The 21,930-nt window shown below is 42.4% G+C and overlaps 2 protein-coding genes across 2 annotated transcripts; both read left to right on the forward strand.

Moving 5' to 3' along the window:
* Positions 1-536: 536 nt before the first annotated feature.
* LOC125011270 (angiopoietin-related protein 1-like) lies at positions 537-11,555 on the forward strand. Its single transcript, XM_047590394.1, has 5 exons — positions 537-786; positions 3,823-4,661; positions 6,487-6,680; positions 7,778-8,048; positions 8,766-11,555. Exons 2-5 carry the CDS (start codon positions 3,839-3,841, stop codon positions 8,951-8,953), a joined length of 1,476 nt encoding a protein of 491 aa, XP_047446350.1. The 5' UTR covers positions 537-786; positions 3,823-3,838; the 3' UTR covers positions 8,954-11,555.
* A 4,334-nt stretch (positions 11,556-15,889) lies between these two features.
* Positions 15,890-21,753, forward strand: tada1 (transcriptional adaptor 1). The gene is made up of 8 exons (XM_047588894.1): positions 15,890-16,003; positions 16,758-16,849; positions 17,513-17,578; positions 17,732-17,823; positions 18,002-18,214; positions 18,320-18,471; positions 18,700-18,856; positions 20,424-21,753. Exons 1-8 carry the CDS (start codon positions 15,930-15,932, stop codon positions 20,574-20,576), a joined length of 999 nt encoding a protein of 332 aa, XP_047444850.1. The 5' UTR covers positions 15,890-15,929; the 3' UTR covers positions 20,577-21,753.
* The last annotated feature ends 177 nt before the right edge of the window (positions 21,754-21,930 follow it).

The raw sequence follows: 21,930 nt of genomic DNA on the forward strand, positions 1-21,930 counted from the left end.
TTTTTGTCTGCAAAGCCCTGTGCATATTGTCCTCATAAGCAAATAAACACAGCTGCCCATAGCCCTGGGAGAGAAACACACAATCCATATACGGAGTAAACAGTTGAAACGCTCCCATCTAAAACAGAGCCCAGATTATTATGCTAAAGCTACTGGATTGCCAGAATCGTTCAGTCATTAGATTAGAACTGATAGGAAACAGATTTGTGAGGAAGAGAAGCCTTTGAGAGAGAATTATATGAATGAAGCTGACGGATGAGTGCGTGTGTGCGTGCGTGTGTATGTTTGACAAAGAGAAAAAAATATCATCTTCTACGAGAATGACCGACACGTTGTGTCTGTGGGAGACAAACTAACCTTGTAAACAAGAGCTTAAGAGAATTAAAAGATGAAGGCGAGGCTGATTCTGTGTGTCTTCAGCACTTACACACGTCCAGCCAATCAAATCCATCCTTCAGGTTTTTATCTCTGGTGAAAAATGAAAGGAGTCTGTCTTTTTTCTCCAGAACTTTAAATGACATCAGAGGAGGGAGAAGGCAGGGCCTTGCCTCCGCACAAACTACAGAAGAAAATCACACCATCAGCCTCCCTCTTTCTGAGTATGGACCACCCTCCACTGTTCTCTCCTAGTGGACGGTGTTTGCTGGTGCCATAGTGCAGGCCTTCACTCTCAGTGAAAGCAAAGGCAGAGGGAGACTGAGAGTGAGGAGGTGAGAATGGAGAGTGTGAACCTGCAGAGGAAAAACAAGTAAAGAACTGGACCACGGAGTAAATTCATTGGCACAGGTTAGATTTTTATTTATTTTCATTTCTCTCTCTGGTCATTTTACTAATATGACAATTGATGTGCCGTTATTATTGCTCATGGGACTTTTTTCAAACTGCTGAAACCTCAGATCTTTTTGTGTTATCATTATATATTTAAAGCATTCAGTCTGAATCTATGGTAGTTGTGTAGTAGCTTCCTAGTAGCTCAAATCTAAGGCTGACATAGAGCCTGCGATCATATATGCAAAGCTCATGTGTCATGTCGTCTCCTCAGCAGACAGCGCAAATCAGTGGCACCATCAGAATAACTCGTGGTCTGATTGGAACAGTCGGGTTAATCCACTAGCCCAGAACTAAAGCCACAACAAAGTTAGAGGGGAAAAGTGGGGATTTCTGATTTGCAATACAGTCGTTCTGTTTGTTGAAATAATGAGTTGAAACTAAATAAAGAGACTCGTGAGTGGCGCTCCCATGGATTAACTTTTTGAGGCCTTTAATGTGAAATAAAACATTTTAATTAAGGCGGTCAGTGGCACCATTTCGAGTCAGTGGGTCGTTTGATAGAGTCCTCACGTTGCTGTGGAAACCACGGCACAATTTGATCTGGTCGGTTTCAAAGACTGCATTAACATAGATGAGGTAGCTGGATTTGGTTGGGTCTGAGCTAGGAAAGGAGGGGATAAAATACCCTTTTAATAAGTCGACAAAAATGCCAGCAGAGGCTGAGTTGATGAAGACCAGCAGGGTGCTAACGACAGAAAGAAACGTGGTGGTAATATCTGGGGGTGAGATTCAGGGCCCTGGCTGAGGAGCCTCTGCATAAACACTGTCACTCCTGTAAGGCCAGGCCCTGTGCGAGATTCACGTCGTGGGGTTTGACAGTTGCAGACCGGCCAATTGCCCAGACTTAGCTATTCAAAGGGGATGACCTGTGATTCCAGAAAGACAGGAAAAAGTGCTTGCAGGGTAATAATAACCCACTGACAGTGCCAAAGTGTTTCTGAGCTTCAACACATGGCCCATATTCCTTTAAGTGCGATATCTTTTGCCCTCATATGGTTTATAACATATGACAAAACAAACTGCAGCTCATTCCATATGTTAAAGCTAAAACAAAAGCTTCGGAGCAGAGTCTTGTGCTGCTGCACATCATTAAAAATTAATGTTGGCTCACACACTGCCTTTCTGTCAAAGGGTCATTGTGCTTCATGAAAACACTCAAAAAAAAAAAATGATATATTTCCCTTGGGGCAGGCGGACTTTTTCCTATGACAATGATACAAGGGTACTATTCTGCTTCAGCAGCAGTTGGAGCTTAGGTAATGCTCTGGGAGCTGTCCCGTTAACTGTGGTCAAGACTCTTCAGTGCAACTAAACATCAGGATGAGACCACAGAAATGAGTTAAAGCCCCTGCTGTCTCTGTCTTGGAATCATTTATTTCTGCTTCTATGCCATCTGAGAAAATCCTCCCTGGATTCGCTGCGAAGAGCATCGATGTGAATTGTGTGCCGTGCCTGTCAGAAGTGTTAGATGAAGGTTGCTTAACCTCCCAGGCCAAACACTCCACACTGCCTTCTGGCTGGATTTGGCTCAGCTGCCAAAATCAGCCTCAACTTGGCCCGCCATTGTAGCTCCTCTTTCAGCGCCAAACCATGAATATGGAAGGAGGGATCTCTCACTTAGCATGCGCTCACTCCTGCTTTATTCGTTGTGCTGTCAGAACCAATGAAGTCAAAACACAAGGTTTATTTCCAGAAACAGATTCCTGAAAAAAATCCTCATAAATTATGGATTCTGGTCCCCCCCGCTGCTGCTCATCAAAGTCATCAAATCCTCTTATTCTTCACAGATTCATGTTTATGTGTTTGTAGGTAAAAGTTCAAATGAGTCAGTGGCACCAAATGATAGCCTCTACTTTTTCCCTTGCGTTTCTACACCTTCAAATCCAAACACAGCCACGGAATGCTATGCCATTAAGTGGCAGATTTAGTGGGAACGAGAACTCAGTTTTCTGTCATACATTTTTATTTTTAGTCAAATCTTTTATCAGTCACAAATGATTAGAAGGGTTTCCACCTTTTAATTCTCCATATGAGTCAGTGCAGGTGAAATGCGATAGGAGAGGCTCATGGAAGGCCTGAGCCATGAGATCTAAATATTAAAAACAGATCTCAGCGCTTGCACACACCCAGACACCTGATACAGAACCGGTAAGGGCCATAATGAAAGAGAACCCTTGAGGCAACCTAGTGAAAATATGAGTTAAGATAACAGATTTGTGGTGAGTGGGTGGAACTACTGTTACTTAGCCACAGTGATACGAGAGAGCGCATCTCACCAAGTTGCAGGACTTCACAGTGACACGAGAAACCGGCCAAGCTCTGCTATTTTTCACTTTACATTTTAATGCTCGCGCACTTCACAATTAAACAAGTCTCTTCTGTTGGGCCCAGAAGCTCCCTTCAACATCATGGCAACAGAGCCTCTTTGGTTATTTGAGTTTTCCAGCAAAAGTGGTTATAATGGGTTAAATTGGATTATAAGAGAAAATAAAACATCTGTGGTTATTGAGTGACCACATGCCTGATAGGAATTTGAACAAAAAGTACTGGTGGGTGGCAAGAAAAAATAAACGTCTTTACAAATATAGTTATAGGCATAACTCTTGTTGCACTTCTTTAGTTTAGCGTTATGCTAATTGCTAAGATGCTCACAGTGACAATATTAACATGCTTATGTGTTTCCAACCATATATTGACCATCTGAATTTAGTATGTATTTACTCATAGTTTTCATCCTCTGGAGCTCACAGGCATGATATAAGTATTAAGTGGTGGGCAGTCATTGTTTTATTAGTTGCATTCCTCCACCATGCATGTCTAAAAATGATGCTATTTATTTGTGAGCTTGTTCCTCATAAGGAACCAATGGATTTGGTTAAACAATACAACACTGACAGGACTGAGAGTCAGGCTAACACGTTTTTGTTGATGCATTCATGGAAAACACCCAACCTTCTATGTATGTAATGCACTTCTCATTCCTTTTGATAGATCTGTAGCTTGCTTGATGATAAACAGAAGAGGAGCCATGGGACCTGGAATGTGGAGCTTGTTTATTCTGTTTGGTCTGTCGCTCTGGAGCAACAGTCAAGCCTTCACCAACAACCCCATCCTGTCCCGGATACGAAGGGCTCCAGAGACCAGCGGAGAAAACAAGAAGTGCTCCTACACCTTCCTGGTCCCTGAGCAGAAGATCACAGGCCCAATCTGTGCCGCCCGGGGTTATTCAACTGACAAGGACCGAGTGACGCGTCTGGATGTGGCCTCGGTGCGTGACCTCCTGTCAAAGCAGCGTCGGGAGATGGAAACTCTGAAGCTGGTGGTGGACGTGGACGGCAACTTGGTGAATGAGATGAAGCTTCTGAGGAAAGAAAGTAGAAACATGAACTCCAGGGTGACCCAGCTCTACATGCAGCTGCTGCACGAGATCATCAGGAAGAGGGACAACTCACTGGAGCTGGCTCAGCTGGAAACACGCATACTTAATGCCACCTCTGAGTCACTGCGCCTGGCATCCCGATACAGGGAGCTGGAGGCCAAATATGCAGCTTTGTCCGCAGTAGTGAACAACCAGTCAGTGTTGATTGGAGCACTAGAAGAGCGTTGTATGCAGGTGTACAGTCGTAGGCAGGACCAGCCGCCCTTGGGACCTCCACTAGTGCAGGTGGTGCCAGAGAACATTCCAGTCAACGTGCCTCGTTTCACCAATGAGATCCAGCCGGACAACACCCGAGGGTTTGCACGGGAAAGGGGCTCTCGTTCTGGGCCATCTCCCACAAGCGGCACCCTGGAAGTCCAGAAACCCCCTCAGAGGAACTTCAGCGCAGAAGGTCAGAGAGAGTTAGTCATTCATCTGTTAATTAATTTCCATTCATTCAGTCCTTGATTCGTTCATGGTAAAATGTAGAGCAGTCATCACTTTGCAGGCCAAGAATAACAGCATACTAATCTGTAATTTTGAATACAGCTGCAGGTGGGCCAGTGGCCTCATTTTCAAAAGGTTAAAGCTCTGCAAATTCAGCTGGAACTCCGCTCCCCTCTCCCCAGAAAAAAACACAAACCATGATGGAAATAAAAATGTTGTAACGTCTGAATTGAGGCAGGGGACTTAAAGCAAAGCAAAGAAAGTCCGAACCAGCATGATTTTGCTCATCAATGGACTTTCCTGACACATTTAGATCACCTTCACCCAAGAATAACAAAGTGTGCAGGATTTCAGGGCAGCTGTATGTGGAAATGATCCTTTACAAGACTGTTCCATTGCATGTGCAATGTAGACAAAACCCAGGCTGGCATGATAGGGGTCCTCAAAACCACAAAGTAGAGCTATACTCCCAGTGTACTTAAATGAATGGACTATGCCTTTACATTATTATTATGGGAGACAGTTACTCGCCCTTTAAATAAACCCACTGCTGCACACGCTATTAATTAAAAATCTCGTTCTCTGAACGATAAATGACTTTGAAAAAAGGCAGACAGTTTCAAGGGTAAGTTAACAAGGTATCTAATTTGGGGTTTTGACCTCAAATGCAGTAAAGCAATTTCTTAATAAAATGACTTAAGAGCCCAGGTCTCTGCTGCTGCTGCTGTCAGACGACACAGTAAACAAGTGTGAATGGCAGTCGATACACGTGTTTTTGATTACTCTGTCTGCTTGCTTGATTTTGTTCCTGTTTACTGATTTTTCTTATGTATTTAACTCTCTGTCAGACATTGGCGTCACCATTTCCTCATAATATAAACTGGTGGCTGACGTCTCAGTGCTCTGATGAATGTCTTGCAGTCCCATATATTAGGTTAACTGCTTTTTTCCTGCCATAGAAATGTGTCCATCTTAAAAGTATACATTAAAGAATATACAGACACACATGACTTCCCTCTAGCTAGGTCAGTCTAGTTGGAGTAAAGCTAGCTTAAGCTGCCTTTCCTAGTCTTTCGGACCCGTTACTACAACTACAAAAGCAATACAACGTCTATAATTCAATGTGTTTCACAGCAAAAATCTTAGCAGAATCCAATACTAGACTAAAACTAGTCCTATTGAAACCTGTTTTGTTAACCTTAGGTCATTGACTGTCCAGAAAGTTCTTCACACTAGGCATTAAAATGAGTCTTGGGCAGTCTTAGTACCATTTCATAATGGACTTTAAAAAAAAAAAAAAAAACAATATATATATATATATATATATATATATATATGTATGTATGTATATATATGTATGTATATGTATGTATATACATATATGTATGTATATGTATGTATATATATATATGTATATGTATGTATGTATATATATATATGTATATATGTATATATATATATATATATATACACCCAACACACTTATGGTTCTTAAACATCAGTTGCAAAAGTGAACCCTTGTTATGAGATAACAGCTGTTAGCCCCAAATGATCTAAATGTTTGCACTCAGAGCGTAGAACTGACGCTAGATGTGAGCAGACCCACTTAGAGCTGTCCACCTGTGACTGGATCGCCCTGGACACATGGAAATGGCAACAAGTCAACAAGGTCTTAGCAGTTTAGAGTATCCATGTCTGATGTTTTTTTTTTGTCCTGCTCTTGATTTCCCAGCTGGTCCCCGTCTTTCTCACCACTCACCCTCTCTCTCTCTTCTTATGCTTTCTCTCAGGCCCATTCAGAGATTGTCTGGAGGCGCAGGATTCGGGCCACATCACCAGCGGCATGTACCTGATCAGACCCGATGAGGCAGAGAGACCAGTGCAGGTCTGGTGTGAACAGGATATAGACAACGGAGGCTGGGCTGTTATCCAGAGCAGAAGAGACGGCTCAGTTAACTTCTTCAGGAACTGGGATAACTACAAGGTGATGACAGTGACACTTCACTGACCTGTCTGTGTCTATTGTGTCCTCCCTTGGATGAGCGTCTAAATACCTAACTTGCCAGAGACAGCATACTTGCCTCTGCGACCCACCTAGAGGAACCATCTGGGGTCTTTGGGACAATTTCCTGACCCTGAATCTTTGTGTTTTCACTTATAATAGAATATAATGCCCTGTCAGCAGCACTCCTCAACTAGGTCATTTGGTTTGAGATTCCCATTATGAAACATTAGATGCCCCACTAGGAAGGTATGTTCCACAGCTCAATCTGCAGACATTTCTTTCCAAAACCTCTACTACTGTGGTGCCTTCCTGGATGGATGGCTGGCTGGCTTACTGCACCGCACCATATACAGTCCTCTCATCAAAGCTCTGTGAGAATGAGATGGAGTGTATCGCCCCTGGCAGCCTCTGCAATCCAGTGTTCCATTCAGACCGGCCAGGCTCGGGCATGTGTAACTGGAAGCTAAATTGCTCTCTTCAACATTGATTTGTCTCTGCGCTCTCCCACAAAACCGCCACATGTACACACACACATGGTCACAACACCACAGAGGAGGCCCCCGAACTAAAACTCTACATCATTCATCATCTGCTGGCTCACCCAACTAATCCACAATCACAAACCTCAGCCTCCTCCACCAAGTGAAGTGTTCTGAAGGCGCATGGCCAGATGTAGACGGCTCGTGGTTATTCTACACGAGCGCCCAGTGCAGTTACACCATTAGCCGGGGTACTAGAGATCTGTGGTGTTTGAGCAGCGTGCCAGTACGCTGAAGGCAGATCCTTTTTTTTCAGCATAAACACTACAACATGTCTTTGTTGGGAATTCCGAAGACGTTGTGGCATTATTTTGATAGAGTGCATATGTCTTTTGAAGTTTTCTTACTGAACTACAGAACAATGACCGCCACGTCATCAAAAGGAAATTCTCCTTTGTGCTGTTAACAATTCTACAAGCCTCTTCCACAAGAGGTTTTATGTTCCCAAATAACACTCCTGTTTCTAAACTCCTCGACAAACAACACACCTTATTTCCTGTAATCTTTTTGTTACCTTCCTTTTAATCTTTCTTTCAGAGCGGCTTTGGCAACATAGATGGTGAATACTGGCTCGGCCTCGAAGGCATCTACAACCTGGGGAGACAAGGGGATTACAAGCTGCTGGTGGAGCTAGAGGACTGGATGGGCAAGAAGGTCTACGCTCAGTACAGCAGCTTCCACCTGGAGCCTGAGAGTGAGGGCTACCGCCTGCGGCTGGGCACTTATCAGGGCAACGCTGGAGACTCCCTCAGCAGCCACAACGGCAAACAGTTCACCACTCTGGACCGAGACAAGGACGCCTTCTCAGGTAGGTGGAACTGCCTCACTTTGCACGATTGTTGCATATAGCTTCCTTTGAAATGCAATGAATTTTAATGGAATTTAAATCTTGTTTTTTTTACAATGTGAGATTGAAAATAATGAAATGTGCAATATGAGTGGTCTGAAAGGAATTTGCCTTTTCCTGTCATAGCTGAAATACAGTAAATCCTTCCACCGATTAAGGTGGATAACCATTCAGAAGCATATTTTAATTTGTTTTATTTATTTACTTGTAATATAACAGCATGAACGCACCAAACACTTTTACAATTAAGACAGTGCTGTCTTAATGGTACAATATTTTAACAATTCAACGAAATTTAGATGGTGGTTTATTGTGGTCACAAGCCTCCAACTGACAACGAAGTGATATGTTAGCCAGTGAGCTGACCAGTACAACCAGTATGGCCACTGAGTGGCAAAAATTGACAGTTGAGCATGGAGAGTAGTTGCATTACTTTGAATCACAGGATTTAATAGCGTCTAAATTGTAAAATTAATTAAAAAAGATTTGAAAAGCAGTCGGAGATAAATTTTTTAAAAAAGGCAGCAGTGAGGTCACTGCATACCTTATAGTGCATAATTCGTGATTTTGGATGCAGTATTGTGGAAAGAGACTCTTATGTGAAGACTTGTTGAATGCGGCATGTAGGTTTGTACACTTCTGCAGTATGCTAATCGTTCCCTTGTTTCCCAACCGCAGGTAACTGTGCCCATTTCCATAAAGGAGGCTGGTGGTACAACGCTTGCGGCCAGGCCAACCTTAACGGTGTCTGGTACACCGGAGGCGTCTACCGCAGCAAATTCCAAGACGGTATCTTCTGGGCCGACTACGGCGGAGGCTTCTACTCCATGAAAACCGTCCGCATGATGATCAGGCCCATAGACTGACAAGATAATGGTCGAGGGGCAGCTGTGGAGGCCGGGGGCAAACTTGAAACTCATTTTAAATTGTGACTCACTATGTCAACAGTAACTGGTTAGTCCCAGTTTGTCAGAAAGAAATGGAGTTTACCAGCAAACAGGTAATGACCTGAACGGCCTCCTCCATCAGACACAGACACTGAGTGTTCTCTTTTTTGTTCATAATAGATACACACATAGAGGTATTTAAGGGACACGACTATTTATAGTAAACTATGCTACTTCCTTCGCTGCCTAATACTTGTGATGGTGAAGGTGAAATTAAGATTAACTGCCAACATTTTGCAGTAAAATTATTAAGATACCGTATCTATCCGGTTAAGAATTTGTTCTCATTTCATCTGGTGAAGAGACGACACCACATCCTAAAAGAACTTCACTGGTACTGATTACATTCAGATGGTGGCTCCAAATGCAGCTCTTCCTACCTCGCCAAGATAAATGTTTTAAGAAACACTCATATATGGTGTTTAACTCTCTTTAGTTGCTAGGAGCTGGAAACTTCATTATTGTTCATACCTACAGTATATAGATTTATTTAGGCTCTGTATCCACTTCCACATCTGAAAAACCAACATATTAACAAGCTGGTGTTAGTACGTGTGATTACGCAAAAGCAGTGGGGTTTTATTTATAATCCTCACACGCTAAAAGACCTTTATACGCATGTTAACATCATTTGTCCAAGTGCAGATGACAAGAAAGGATAATTTATGTGTATACTTAACTTATCATAACAGTGAAAAGGGCCAGGTGTCCTGAGGGAGCAGTAAATGATCGTACCGAAAATAGAACTAATTTCCTCCACTGTATGTATGACAATCATTCCCAGTGTGCTTCCACGTGTGCAGAAAGCTCTTATATGTTTTTCTCATTTGGATGCTGATTAAATTCCAATAAGACTCTGTGAAATACAAGCATTTTTGGAAAGGGAAAAAAAAGATGGAATTAACATTTAGCTTTGAGTGGTTTTTGAGCGCAAAAAATATGCCGACCAAGCGTGTTGAGCATTACAACCGCTGGGTCAGAAAACGAGAAACACATTTCTGAAAGCCAGACAGGATGGAGAAAGAAAAGGAGAAGAGGGGTTGGAAGGGAGGGGGGGTGAACTGGGATGGAACTGGTCCAAATTTCCAAGTTATTTTTTCCATGTTAACCCCCACCCCCTAATCTTCCTTTTAAATACAGAGAAATGGACATTCTTTCCACACAAAAGCTCTTGAACTGCATGTTTTTGTAAAAAGAAAAATATCATTCTTTAAAAAAGAATGGTCCCCCTGTAATCGCTGGTTCGGATGGAAAGCAGCATCCTTCTGGGAAAACCATTCCAGAGGAGAGGGGAGCGTAGAGATTAACAGTGGTGGGCGTGCTTTGAACAACAGCGCTCCATCCACAACACACATGAAACGCAAACAGCCTTTGCTCTCTGCTCTGAAAATAGACTCACATTTTGTACTGCCCCCTCTGTTGACCACAATGGCCCTCACACCCATCTCTTTAAAAACTTTTATGAAGCCGCAGAACACGAAGCAGGGATACCGGTCAAATCCAGCCGGACACAGAGACATGTTTATGGACGTGTAAAAGAGAAGCATGTCGTAAAAAAATAAAATAAAAATGGCATTGCAATCTGGAAATTAAACAACACAGATCAGTGAGTCACAATACTTGGAAAAACAATGTTTCACAACCCGCAGCCTGCAAATGAGAACACGTTGGGTCACTTCAGGGGACATTCTTCTTCAGGGGTTTTATGAAGGATCTGTTTTACTGTTTGCAGCGCTGATTTACACTTTTAACACCTAACTGGTTTGTCTTTGTTGAGATTACATGTAGATTCCAGTTTTATTTTTGGGGGTGTGAGTCGTACAAGTAAAATGTTGTTGTAGCCCATGGTCGATTAAAAAAATACTGTTTGTGAGGACGAAGGAAAGTTTTCCACTAATATTCTGATCCGCTCTCGCCCGATGACAGCTGGGATCCAGCCCACCCCCGCCCCACAGCCCTCTAGAGGCGGCAATAGAAGATGAGATTCTGATCGGTTTTGGCATTTAACAGTATCTTATATCCCAGGCTGTTTGTGCTTATGTGTTGAAGTGAGGAAATCACGAGGAGACAGATGAATATGTCACAAAGATATCTCTCCACAAGGAGTAACCAGTAGCAACACATGCCTGCGGTTGACTTGATCAGTTCAAAGCTCACACAACCTAAATTAGTCTGGGTTGTGTACATCATAACCATCACACTTGTGTTCCCTGGCTGGGAGTCAGACTTTATGTGTGTGTGTGTGTGTGTGTGTGTGTGTGTGTGTGTGTGTGTGTGTGTATGTGTGTGTGTGTGCATACATGTTGGTGTTAGGATTAAAGATCAGGGTCATTCTGCAAGATGAATGTAATATATAAATAGTAATTAGTTGGACATAAAAAAAAAATGCATTTATTCTCTTTGTTGTGTCTGCCATGACGAGTGTGATGGTAGAGGGAGGCTCGACGAGGCTGCAGAGTTTTCAAAAATGAACGTGCTAGCATGTGCTTCCAAAGGTCTTAAATAAATACGTTACGTCTCATTGAGTTTATTTATAAAAATGCGTAAATTGCAAGTTAATTTTCATGTGCTGAAATACAGCACCATTTAGCTGTTTGTACATAAAACACATACACACACACACACACACAAAAAATCCAACCGCGCAACTTGTGATTTTTACACTATGTTTATTGTGCTGAATTTGTGAGATTTGTTGGTGTTTTCATAAACTTTGGACAGAGGCTAGCTGTTCCCCCCTTTTTCCCCATCTTTGAGCTGAACCAGCGGCCGGCTCTAGCATCACAGTGTACTAACATAAGAGATGTATTGATCTTATCTTCTCGCTCACAGTAAAACGGCAAAAAGATTTTTTTTTTTTAAAGAATCTGCTCACAAATCTATGCATAACCTGTGTCAAGTGTAAACTGAATAACCGAGGCGCATCAACCCACACGGACATTTTTTCTCCGTATAGCTAGACACTTACACACTCATCTAAGGGTGCCCTTGTTGTGTATTCACAAAATGTTCCCTTCATCCTGTCCTGTGCTGCTGGTCACCGAGCAGCTCCACTGAAACAATTCAAGATTATGCACCTTAGCACCTTAACAGTTAAAATGCGACCATTTGTTTGTTTTCGGTTCGCATTTCACCAGCTAGACCAAGGATAAGAGCCAGGATTATACCACCTTCCTGTCACAAATCTGCCTTTAAAACACCAATGCTAAGCACCCCACAGGCTGCCAGTGTGGGCTCTTCTGTCACCAGAGGAGCTGTAACCCAACTCTTCCAATAACTTTGCAACCACACACTGAACCCTCACATTTTAAACAACCTCATAGGGTTATGGAAATGCCTGATAAACCCACAAAAACCAAACTCCTGCGCAGCCAGACACTGGAATAGAGGATGTGACATACTTGGCTACAATGAGGGGACCACACTCAGGCCTGCGCCCGTCTCAAATACCTGGCCAGCAGACTGAGGATGGCCAGGCGCTGCTGCAGTGTGGTCCTCTGAGAACCACCGCACGTCTCAGAGGTGAAAGCCCGCCTTGTCAGTGAGTGAAGCTTCACTGTCTACTAATTTCACCGCCGGGATCGGAAGATGTCTGGGGCTCGGTGCCGTTTGCTAAAAGACATCTGCTCTGTGGGGGAATGTCCGTGAGAGTGACTCATTAGCCCTCGAAAGCTCGGTCCGTGTCAACGGGCGAATCAACAGACAGGATGTGGCACTGTTTTCTTTGAAAATAAGCACCATGACTAATTTTTGCCCCAACTAGCTCAGTCGAACAACTCCATAACCAAGTCTGCCCCTAAGTGCCCTTTTGATTTAAAACTTAACGGACACTTGTTTAAGATGGATGGTCATTTGGAGGGTTTCTGGGAAGGCTCACCCTGCTGCTGACAGCTGTAGTTTCCACTCTCCGTTACTGGTCACAAACATGCATATATTACTTAGTGCTAAAGCACACAAGCAAGGCCTTAGATTGCGAGAATGAGATTATTTTTATTGATGTTATTTGGACAGAAACGCGTCAATCAGCGCGCCACATGCAACCCAAGGATAACAAACAAAGGAGGAGGAGTGTGCTCCCTGAGTTCCAGCCTCTTGTTAACAGATATTTCGTCTGCTGAACAGTTCTATTAGCGACCAAAAAGTCAGATGGTTTTCATTGTTCGTGTGGTTTGCATGGCATGCTAGTTTATTCTAGACTCAACCTTGAAACTCTTTAAATGATCAAATGGATCTCCTTCGTGAAGAGCATGGCCTCAAACACTGTGGAGTCAGCGTTACTCACTGAACTAAGACCCACTAATAGCCTGCATTACGACTGTTAACTGTACGTGTTCTGGTTATGTGGTATGATTCCACTTATTGTGATGAATGGCATGAGTCACGAAGGTCTGTTTAAGACTGCACGACCGCCTGGAGAGACAGAGCCAAAAGAGCAATGGCTCCGACTACTCAACTGTTTTTACACCATGGTTAAACAGTGAATAACAAAAGGGCCTCTCAGTCTAAACCTTCTTGAGAGAGGTAGGAGCCAAGGAGCCACAGAGGACAACAGAAGGAACCACAGAAATGCGTCATGTCCAGTCTGGTGGAGAAGTGGGGTTCAGGTAACTCTACTGCCACATTAAGATGATAGAGGAAAATGAAAGCGTTGACCTCGCTGTGTAGGGGAATACTATTGCTTATATTTTCGCTGCTGCATTCCATCATAGATGTGAGTGTCTCTTGAGTGGGGAAAATATTTCAGCCGATAAAATGGGACATGACAAAAATATCTTTTTACAAACGTCTTTCTCCAGTTTCATTAAAACTGCTCAGTTTCAGGCCATTAAGCTTCGTGTTGGAAGGAGGCTGCTGAGATTATCAAAAGCAATACCAGAAAAATGAAGGAGTTAAGGGAGCAAATAGTTGCCCTGTGGATCAACTTTAATGAGCAATGAAATCTTTGTCTTGAGGAGGGATAAACATTTAATTTACTGCAAATTTGTTGCAGGAATCTGCAACGCTGCCTCCTGTGCATGAGATGTGTATTTCAGTGGCCTCTGACACATTATTGGCATTAATTGGCTTTGCACATCAACTATACTTGTCAAAAATCTGCTTGGGTTCCAGAAGCATATCAGGTCATGATATGCTTAATGAATACAGCTTGTTCAGTCTTAAAAATAAGGAGCTACAAATCCACTGATTTGCAAAAAGCAGATATACCAGCTTGGAATGCAGCACAATTAATTTATTTTATTTTAAAAGAAAATTAGAAGGCGGGACACTTTTTTTCATCTTATTTTAAGAGTTATTTGTCTTTTTACTGGTCTCTCTCTCATCCACTCTACAGGACTTTTTGGACTTTAAATCATACCATGATGCCCTCTAGCGGTTGAAAAGTTTTATTACTAAACAACGCCATATTAATGGAATTATTTAAAAAAAATAATAATAAAAGAACAATTACATTTGTCCCTTTCATTTTAAATTGTACTCATTTTGCATTGATTACATTCCACATATATTTATTTTACAATAAAATACAATAGTATAATTTATTATTTTCATGAAATGTGTCATATTAACCCTTATTCGGGGATCAGGTCTGTGGGACCGCACGTGTTCCCGCACATGGTTGCACCCTGTTGCAAAATTCAAGCACTGACACCTATTTTCTTTCACATTCACACACATTCGACATCTATCTCAATTAGCTTATCACAACTGATCAAGATGGCCAAATGATTCTCTGCTCACAGGGCCTTACAGTTGAGTCTGAATTTGGAAGAGAGAGAAACTTTTTATGAGGTTTCAGAATGTGAGAATCACATTTCTGAAAAGTCAAAGTCTGACAGCGACTTTGAAGAAGAGGATGAGATTGAGCATCATCTAATTCCAAAATGAATATAAGCCATAGACCCATTACCAAACACAGCCCGAGCACCAGAAAAAGGCCATCATCAGCTAGCAAGCTAAGAAATAAGGGTATCAGAAAATGGTGAAATTGAATGGTCGTCTTTCCCAAGAAATGAGTCAGCCCACATGGCTGCCAGTGTGAAGGATGCAGTTAGGGCCAATATGGCAGTGACTCATGGCAGTGACTCATGGCAAGTCTTCTTTTGAGCTTTTCTTTCCTTAATTGCCCCCTGGGAACAAATAAAGTTTTCGAAATCTGAAATTATAGATCAGTTCCAGAAGATCATTCTGGATTCCACTAATTTTGAAGGAAGGTATGTTTTTGCAGAGAGGTGGACAAAGATGGACCAAACCCATGTACATGCCTACTTTGGGGTTTTTATCCTTGATGGAGTTTTTAGGCTCAGTGTGGGATCTACAGAATCCCTGTGGGATGCAAAACCTGACAGAAAGCCTTTCTCTGCAACAGTGTCTCTGGAAATTTTCTGCATTTCAAGGAGCTGCATCCACCCGACCTACACAACCACCATCTGAGGAGCTTAATGTAAGTTTGTTATGTTGTTGCCTGACACGCATGCCTTGTGAGAGAGGGAGAGAGGTGTTGAGTAAAAAAACACAACCCCAGATGGACAGAAAAACACAATATACATGCATCAAGTGTAAGAAGTACATTTGCAAACACACACACAAAAAAACTGTCCTTTATGTGTTACATAGGCTGGCATAAAAATGCATTGTGTTGACTGACATGGTTACTGTAAGTATTGTGGAGAAATAAAGGTTTTCTATTAAAACATAAAATTGTTTGTGGTGAATTAAAGCCCCAGAATGCAGCGGGTCCATCACACCCACGAACCACCGGGAGTACATATTTATATATATAAATATGTTTTTGCTTAACGCTTGTCCTGCGTTTAAAACCGATAAAGTGTGCGAATACACGAGCAAAAACTCGGTGTCGCGGGTTGATGACGCATTTGTTGAGCTTCTGAACGCCATGGCGGCTCATGCTAGCGAGCTTGAGGTTGCAAAGAAGAATTTAACGGATGCAATTGGCGATAATGTCAAGCAGTAAGTACGACGCTGTTTGTGTCGAGTTTATTTTTGTGTCGTCGTTTTATTGTCCGATTTGTTTACCGCTTGAATGCAACGCAGATAATGATAGTTAAGTGGGCTATGTGCAACTTAGCACGTAGCTAGCACCTGCTAGTGTTTGCAGCGTTTCACATCAACAATTCTCATCTCATTTTGCTTTTGTTTTCGCACGTAGAATGTGCTTATGGGTTGAAGTGATACGCAATAAACTTGATGTGTGTTACTTCCAACCGTCTTGGAAGTGTATTAACTGCATTCCCTAAAACGTCATGATAAGTTGTGTGAACACAACTTATCGTAATCATAGTGTGCTCTCAATTAGCAGGATGTGAAATGAAAGGACAATTACACACATTTGCCAGTTCGTTGGGTACACTAGTTATAACGAATACATTCTAATTCACCAGTTTGCACTACTCGCACAGTTGAAATAACACTTTTCTGATGCTGTTTCGTCATAGATTGGATATTATGAAGTCACGAAGGAGCACTTAGTGCAAGACGTCAAGTCGTTTTCACTAGTGTACCGAATGAACTGGCAAGGAAGTGTAATTGAAAATTGAAATAATGGGAAAGCATATATAACGACTTAATATTATTTCATATGTACATTACTACATAGTATAAACTAAAGGTGCTGTGTCATATAACAGGGAATGTTGTAAACGCATCACAAGTGTTAGAGTAATGTTTGTTTTTTTACAGTTTTGTGTGTTTTGCCTCCCTGCAGTTATTGGGCAAACCTGAAGCTGTGGTTTAAACAAAAGATCAGCAAAGAAGAGTTCGACATTGAGGCTCGTCGCCTGTTGGCTCAGGAGAATGGTTAGTATCACGGAAAAACTGTTCTCAGTAGCAGATGCTTTCTGTAAGAATGGTTTCTTAGCCAGGCTTCTCTTTCACACGCCTTTTAATGAGAACACTAAATCAAGACCACGTTTCGCCTGTACTGGCCTCCCTAAACTCTCTGCCAGTGCATTCTAGGACTGATTATGAATTAAGTGTTTGCCCATAAATCACTGGTGGTCTGGCTCCATCATATTTGTCTGATCTCCTACACCCACACATCCATTAAGGTTTCTCATGCCTGCTGACTACTGTGCGTTGTTGTTCCAAGAATAAGGCTGAAGCACCGAGGAGTTTGTGAATTCTCAGTTGCAGCTTCTCAACCCAGAAACAGTTTCCCTCTGTGTATTAGGCATGCCCAGACACTGCCTGTTTATAAATCCTTTCTTAAAACTTATTTTTACAGTTTAAGGCATTTCATTCCGTTTGAGAGCTGCTCTTCTTATTCTGACTTCTTAATGTGTTTTGATCTGGTACTATTAATTAAGCATTTTTTCTTGTGTGTTTGTATGCTCTGTATGTTTTTACTTGTTTTGACTACTCTGTACAGCACTTTGCTCAACATTTATTAGTTTACATGTGCTTTTTAAATGAATTGACACTGACGTCTTATTCTGTGTTTCCTTCCCTCTTCTTCCACAGTCCATGTTCACAACGATTTCCTTCTCGCCATCCTCACAAGATGCCAGATCATTGTCTCCACACCAGGTACGATTTCCTTAGAATATAACTGAATAATAAAGCCATGTTTTATTATGGTATTGGTTTGTTGAATGAGGCTTACCTCACTAAAAATGCATTTTGAAATGGCTTCTCTGACTCCAATGCTTCTTGTGTTGTATATTCTCCTTTTGCCTGTAGAGGGCGCAGGACCATTACAGTGGCAAGGCAGCTGTGCTTCAAAGCCTGGCAAACCAAAAGTGAGGAAGAAATGTTCCAGACAAAAATTTGATGTAAGCGCTGTTTGTCATTTTCATAATTTTCATGCATACACAGAGTATATACAAGTTAATGACAACTTAGTGTCGGTTCCAGATATTACAACTCGAGTGTAAAACATTGTATTGTTATTTGTGCTTGTGCGGTAGACTGTATTATTTAGATGCGTGTATGTCCTTTTTGTGTGTGCAGCATCGCTTCCAGCCTCAGAACCCTCTGAGTGCTGCCCAGCCGTTCAGCCCACGAGAAGTAGGGGGTGAGGAGGAGGAGCTGCGTCTCAGCGCCCACACACTGCTGCTGCCCACGCGGGGCCAGCTGGAGGCCCGCATGATGGTGACGGCCTTTGAGTTGGGTCTGGATAACATCGCAGACGAGACCGTCAGCAGTATGATCTACGCTGTTGAGGTGGGTAGTAACTGTCAAATGTACCTTTTCTTATGAAATATTTTTGAAACTACAGGAAGTGGTTAGTGTGTCTGTGTCATGACCCAGTGTTTTCATTTACTTCAGCACCACTTGAAAGATGTCTTGACTGCGGTGATCACCCGGAGGAAGGCATATCGGTTGCGGGATGGTCGTTTCCCCTATGCGTTTGGCAACGATGTCACGCCCCAGCCTTATCTAAAAAATAGCCTGGCTGCGTACCACAGTGTGACTGAATGGTGAGGACAACACCCCAGCTCTTTTGCCCATGAGAATTGTGCCCAGTACTTTATAGCTGTTTTCAACGGAACAGAAAGTGTGTGTGTTTAACCATGTTCCCCCTGTTTTACTTCATTTTTAGGTCACTTAACTTTTTATATTTTTCCCACCAATACACATTAATAGTAATACATGCATGTACACTTGTCAGCTCACCATGATGTTTTTCTCTTTCTTCTTTCTTTCAGTCCCCCTCCTAGTGCTTCCCTCCCCGCAGGCCCACCACCTCAGGTGTCACCCGATGAGGCCGAGCAGCAAGCCGTTCACCTGCTGGCTTGTTCTGCAGACAGTCTTCCTGCGCCCCTCCCTCCAATCAGCATGTTTGATCTCCTCGAGGCTTTACAGGTAAGAATATGTATACACAGCATGGTTATACAGACTAGTCAGCTGGTTGGTTTGTTGAATTTACTGAATTCACTGATCACGTCACAATAACAACACTGACGAGAGGTGAGGTGAGGTGAGGTGAGGTCAGCCCAGTGGGTTATTGCAGCAAACTAGCAGCGTTTCATCAAGTGTGTGGAAATACTTCACTAAAGATGAAGCCCATAGTATCCTGACTTGTCAGTCCTGAAATACAAACAAAGTACAACTGCAATATACACTCATCTGAAAAGACATCTGCTAACAACAGCAGAGGAGTGGTCCAACTCCTCTCAACAGCAATCGATAAACAACTTCACCAAACATCCTATTGCAGAGAGATGGAGGCTAAACATCAAACAATTTACTGGTGCATTTCATTGTCGTCAGACCTTTAGCTGCTGTTGTACATGGACACGACCACACTATCCCGTCTAACAGCCTGTGGAGTGTTAAATGCTATTGATGGTACTGACTTTCTGCCTGTTTTTATGCAGCATATATCTGCAGCACACAGTATGTTCTCAGACTCATGTATTCAGGTCAAGAATATAGATTTAATTGTTGCAAAGCATTACTTTCTACTGTGATTTTATTAGTGGCATCATCAGTGATTGGTCAGTGTTAGCTTGACTTTCATCACATTATAGTTGACTTTTAAAAATCTGAACTCATGCAAACCTCAAAACGTGCCTCAAAACTTTGGTGGGCTTAAGATGTTTAGGCTGGTTTCCAGGGTAGTTAATTTCCCAGGCATGTAGGTAAATGATGTTTGTGTTGTCAGGGTAATGACTCTGAGATATGATGCTATGTTGTACCCTGAAACCTTGTGCATAGAGTTTGTTGTGTATCTGTTGAAATTCTGAAACTGTATATTTTGTTTGTTTATTGGTTTAAAATATACAGAGACGATGCACATTAATAAACATTTCTGTAAATATGCCAGTTTAGACAAGTCGGCATATTTTCAGCCGTAGTCTCGGGGGCAGGTGACATGAGCACTACAGTCATCAAAAACAATACAATACCATATATTACAGCACATGCAATAATCCAATAATCCAGCAAATGATCTCTCAACCATGGTTTTAAATTCCTTTTAAAAGAAAGGTAAGTATCATCCTCCCTGAGCTGTGAACCTGGGTTTAGTGTGCACTATAGCAGAGCTGAAACAACTGGTCTGTTAATTAACTTTTAAAGTTGCATGATTTTGCTGAGTTAAAGCTTCTCACAGGTTTCCTGCAGCCTCTTGTCTTAACGGTAGCTGAAGACACTGGCTTTACAAAAACAGACTGTTATCTCCATTTTCCCAACAAATTCAGTCTGCAGATTTGTCTATAATCGAACTACTAAATTGTTAACTGGAGCCAAAAACTCTTGACCCAGTACAGCTGTTACATTTATAGTAAGTATTTACACTCATGTACTCCTTCCTAATACTGCTGCTCATTTCTGGAATTGTTTATATTTTTAATTCTGCCCTGTAACAGTTTAGCCACAAAAACTTTTGAAATTATTGAATCATCTTTCCTACATATCTTCAATACAGGTTCACCATGGAGTGATGCCCTCCCACACTATGTACGCCCTCAATATGGAGCGCATCCTCTCCCGGCTCTGGCACCCCAGCCACGAAGAGCTGGAGCAGGACCATGTACACCGGCAGCACCTCGCTGTCAAAGAGGGCATGCTCGTCAGCTGAGGACTGACGGGAAGACTGTACGTGGAATTCATCAGGAACCGAACACAGAAACAGTCCCTACGTAGAAATGGATGCCGAGCTGTGTGTACGCCTCGAACGACCTCAAAGATCACACGTGTGTCGCACTGAATGGGCAGGCAGCTTGAGTGACATGAAACTGCTTGAGTCAGCATTGAAGTACTTCTTTCTGTTTCATAGTGAGAGTACACACCAGTGGAAAGGAATGCATTCTAACATAACAGTCTTGCACCAAATCTCCCTTCATGCCCGTGGTAATGATCAGTTTATGTTGAAACAGCGTCAGAAAGGTGATGAAGAATGTAGTATGTGATGCTGTTAAACTGGATTTTACTAAAGGCAGAAGTATTTCTCTATGTTCTCAAACATACACTTAACATTATAACATGGAGGGTGATTTAATACAGGAGTTGGATTACAATGCATTTTTTTCCACTACCTGAGTATAATTTGGTTTAAGGTTGTATTATAATTTCGATATCTGTGGGTAAGGAGCCCTGATAGACTGAAACATGACCGAGCTTCCTGAAGTTCATCTTGTTCCACTTGTCAGATATCCGCCTCAACCGTTTATGAAAACACCCTGTGCGAATAAAGAACAGCGTATCTAATCGCGCGGCACTGTGTACACAGCCAGGTCACTAGATACTGCATGTGTAAGAGATTAGAAATCTTTAAGCAGTCATAAAGGTCCCGGGCTACACATGGAAGTGTTTGATAGCAGCTGATTAGACCTCATGCCAGGTTTGTGGAAGGTACAGGGAGAGCTCCACGGGCTCATCTAAATCAGTGTAGCAGCACAAATGGCAGAGATGGAAACGGTCCTGCTTTGACAGGTGCAGCAGGGATGTCAGTCAAATTGCCTGCTGCCAAGAATTGAGAAGAGCTCTATGAAGCTATAAGTGATGGCACCTGTGTGGGCGTGTAGGGACAGCTGCCTCCTGTGCTCCTCCTAAACATATGTGGAATTATCCCTAAAACATTTACTGGTTTCATGTGTCGGTGCTGGTGCTCCTCTGTCTGTACAGATCAATGAACATCTGTCCATCGTTTCAGGTTAAATGTATATGCATTTGTACGTTTTTTTTCTACACATTTTTTATTTATATTGCAGAGAATAGTTGAAGAAATAAATAAAAACCTTTTTTTTTATTCCGAATTAACGCATTCTCTGTGAACCTCAGCGCTCTCTTCAAGTGTGTAAACAGATCCGCCTTTGCTTCATAGGTTTAGCAGCCGCCAACTGCAGAGGGAGGACGGTGATTCAGAGGCGCGCACGCACACGCACACACCCCGTCCCAGTGCGCACTCGGGACCTCTTCGCCATATTTGGCAG

This window comes from Mugil cephalus, chromosome 7, assembly GCF_022458985.1.
Source record: "Mugil cephalus isolate CIBA_MC_2020 chromosome 7, CIBA_Mcephalus_1.1, whole genome shotgun sequence".
NCBI lineage: Eukaryota > Metazoa > Chordata > Actinopteri > Mugiliformes > Mugilidae > Mugil > Mugil cephalus.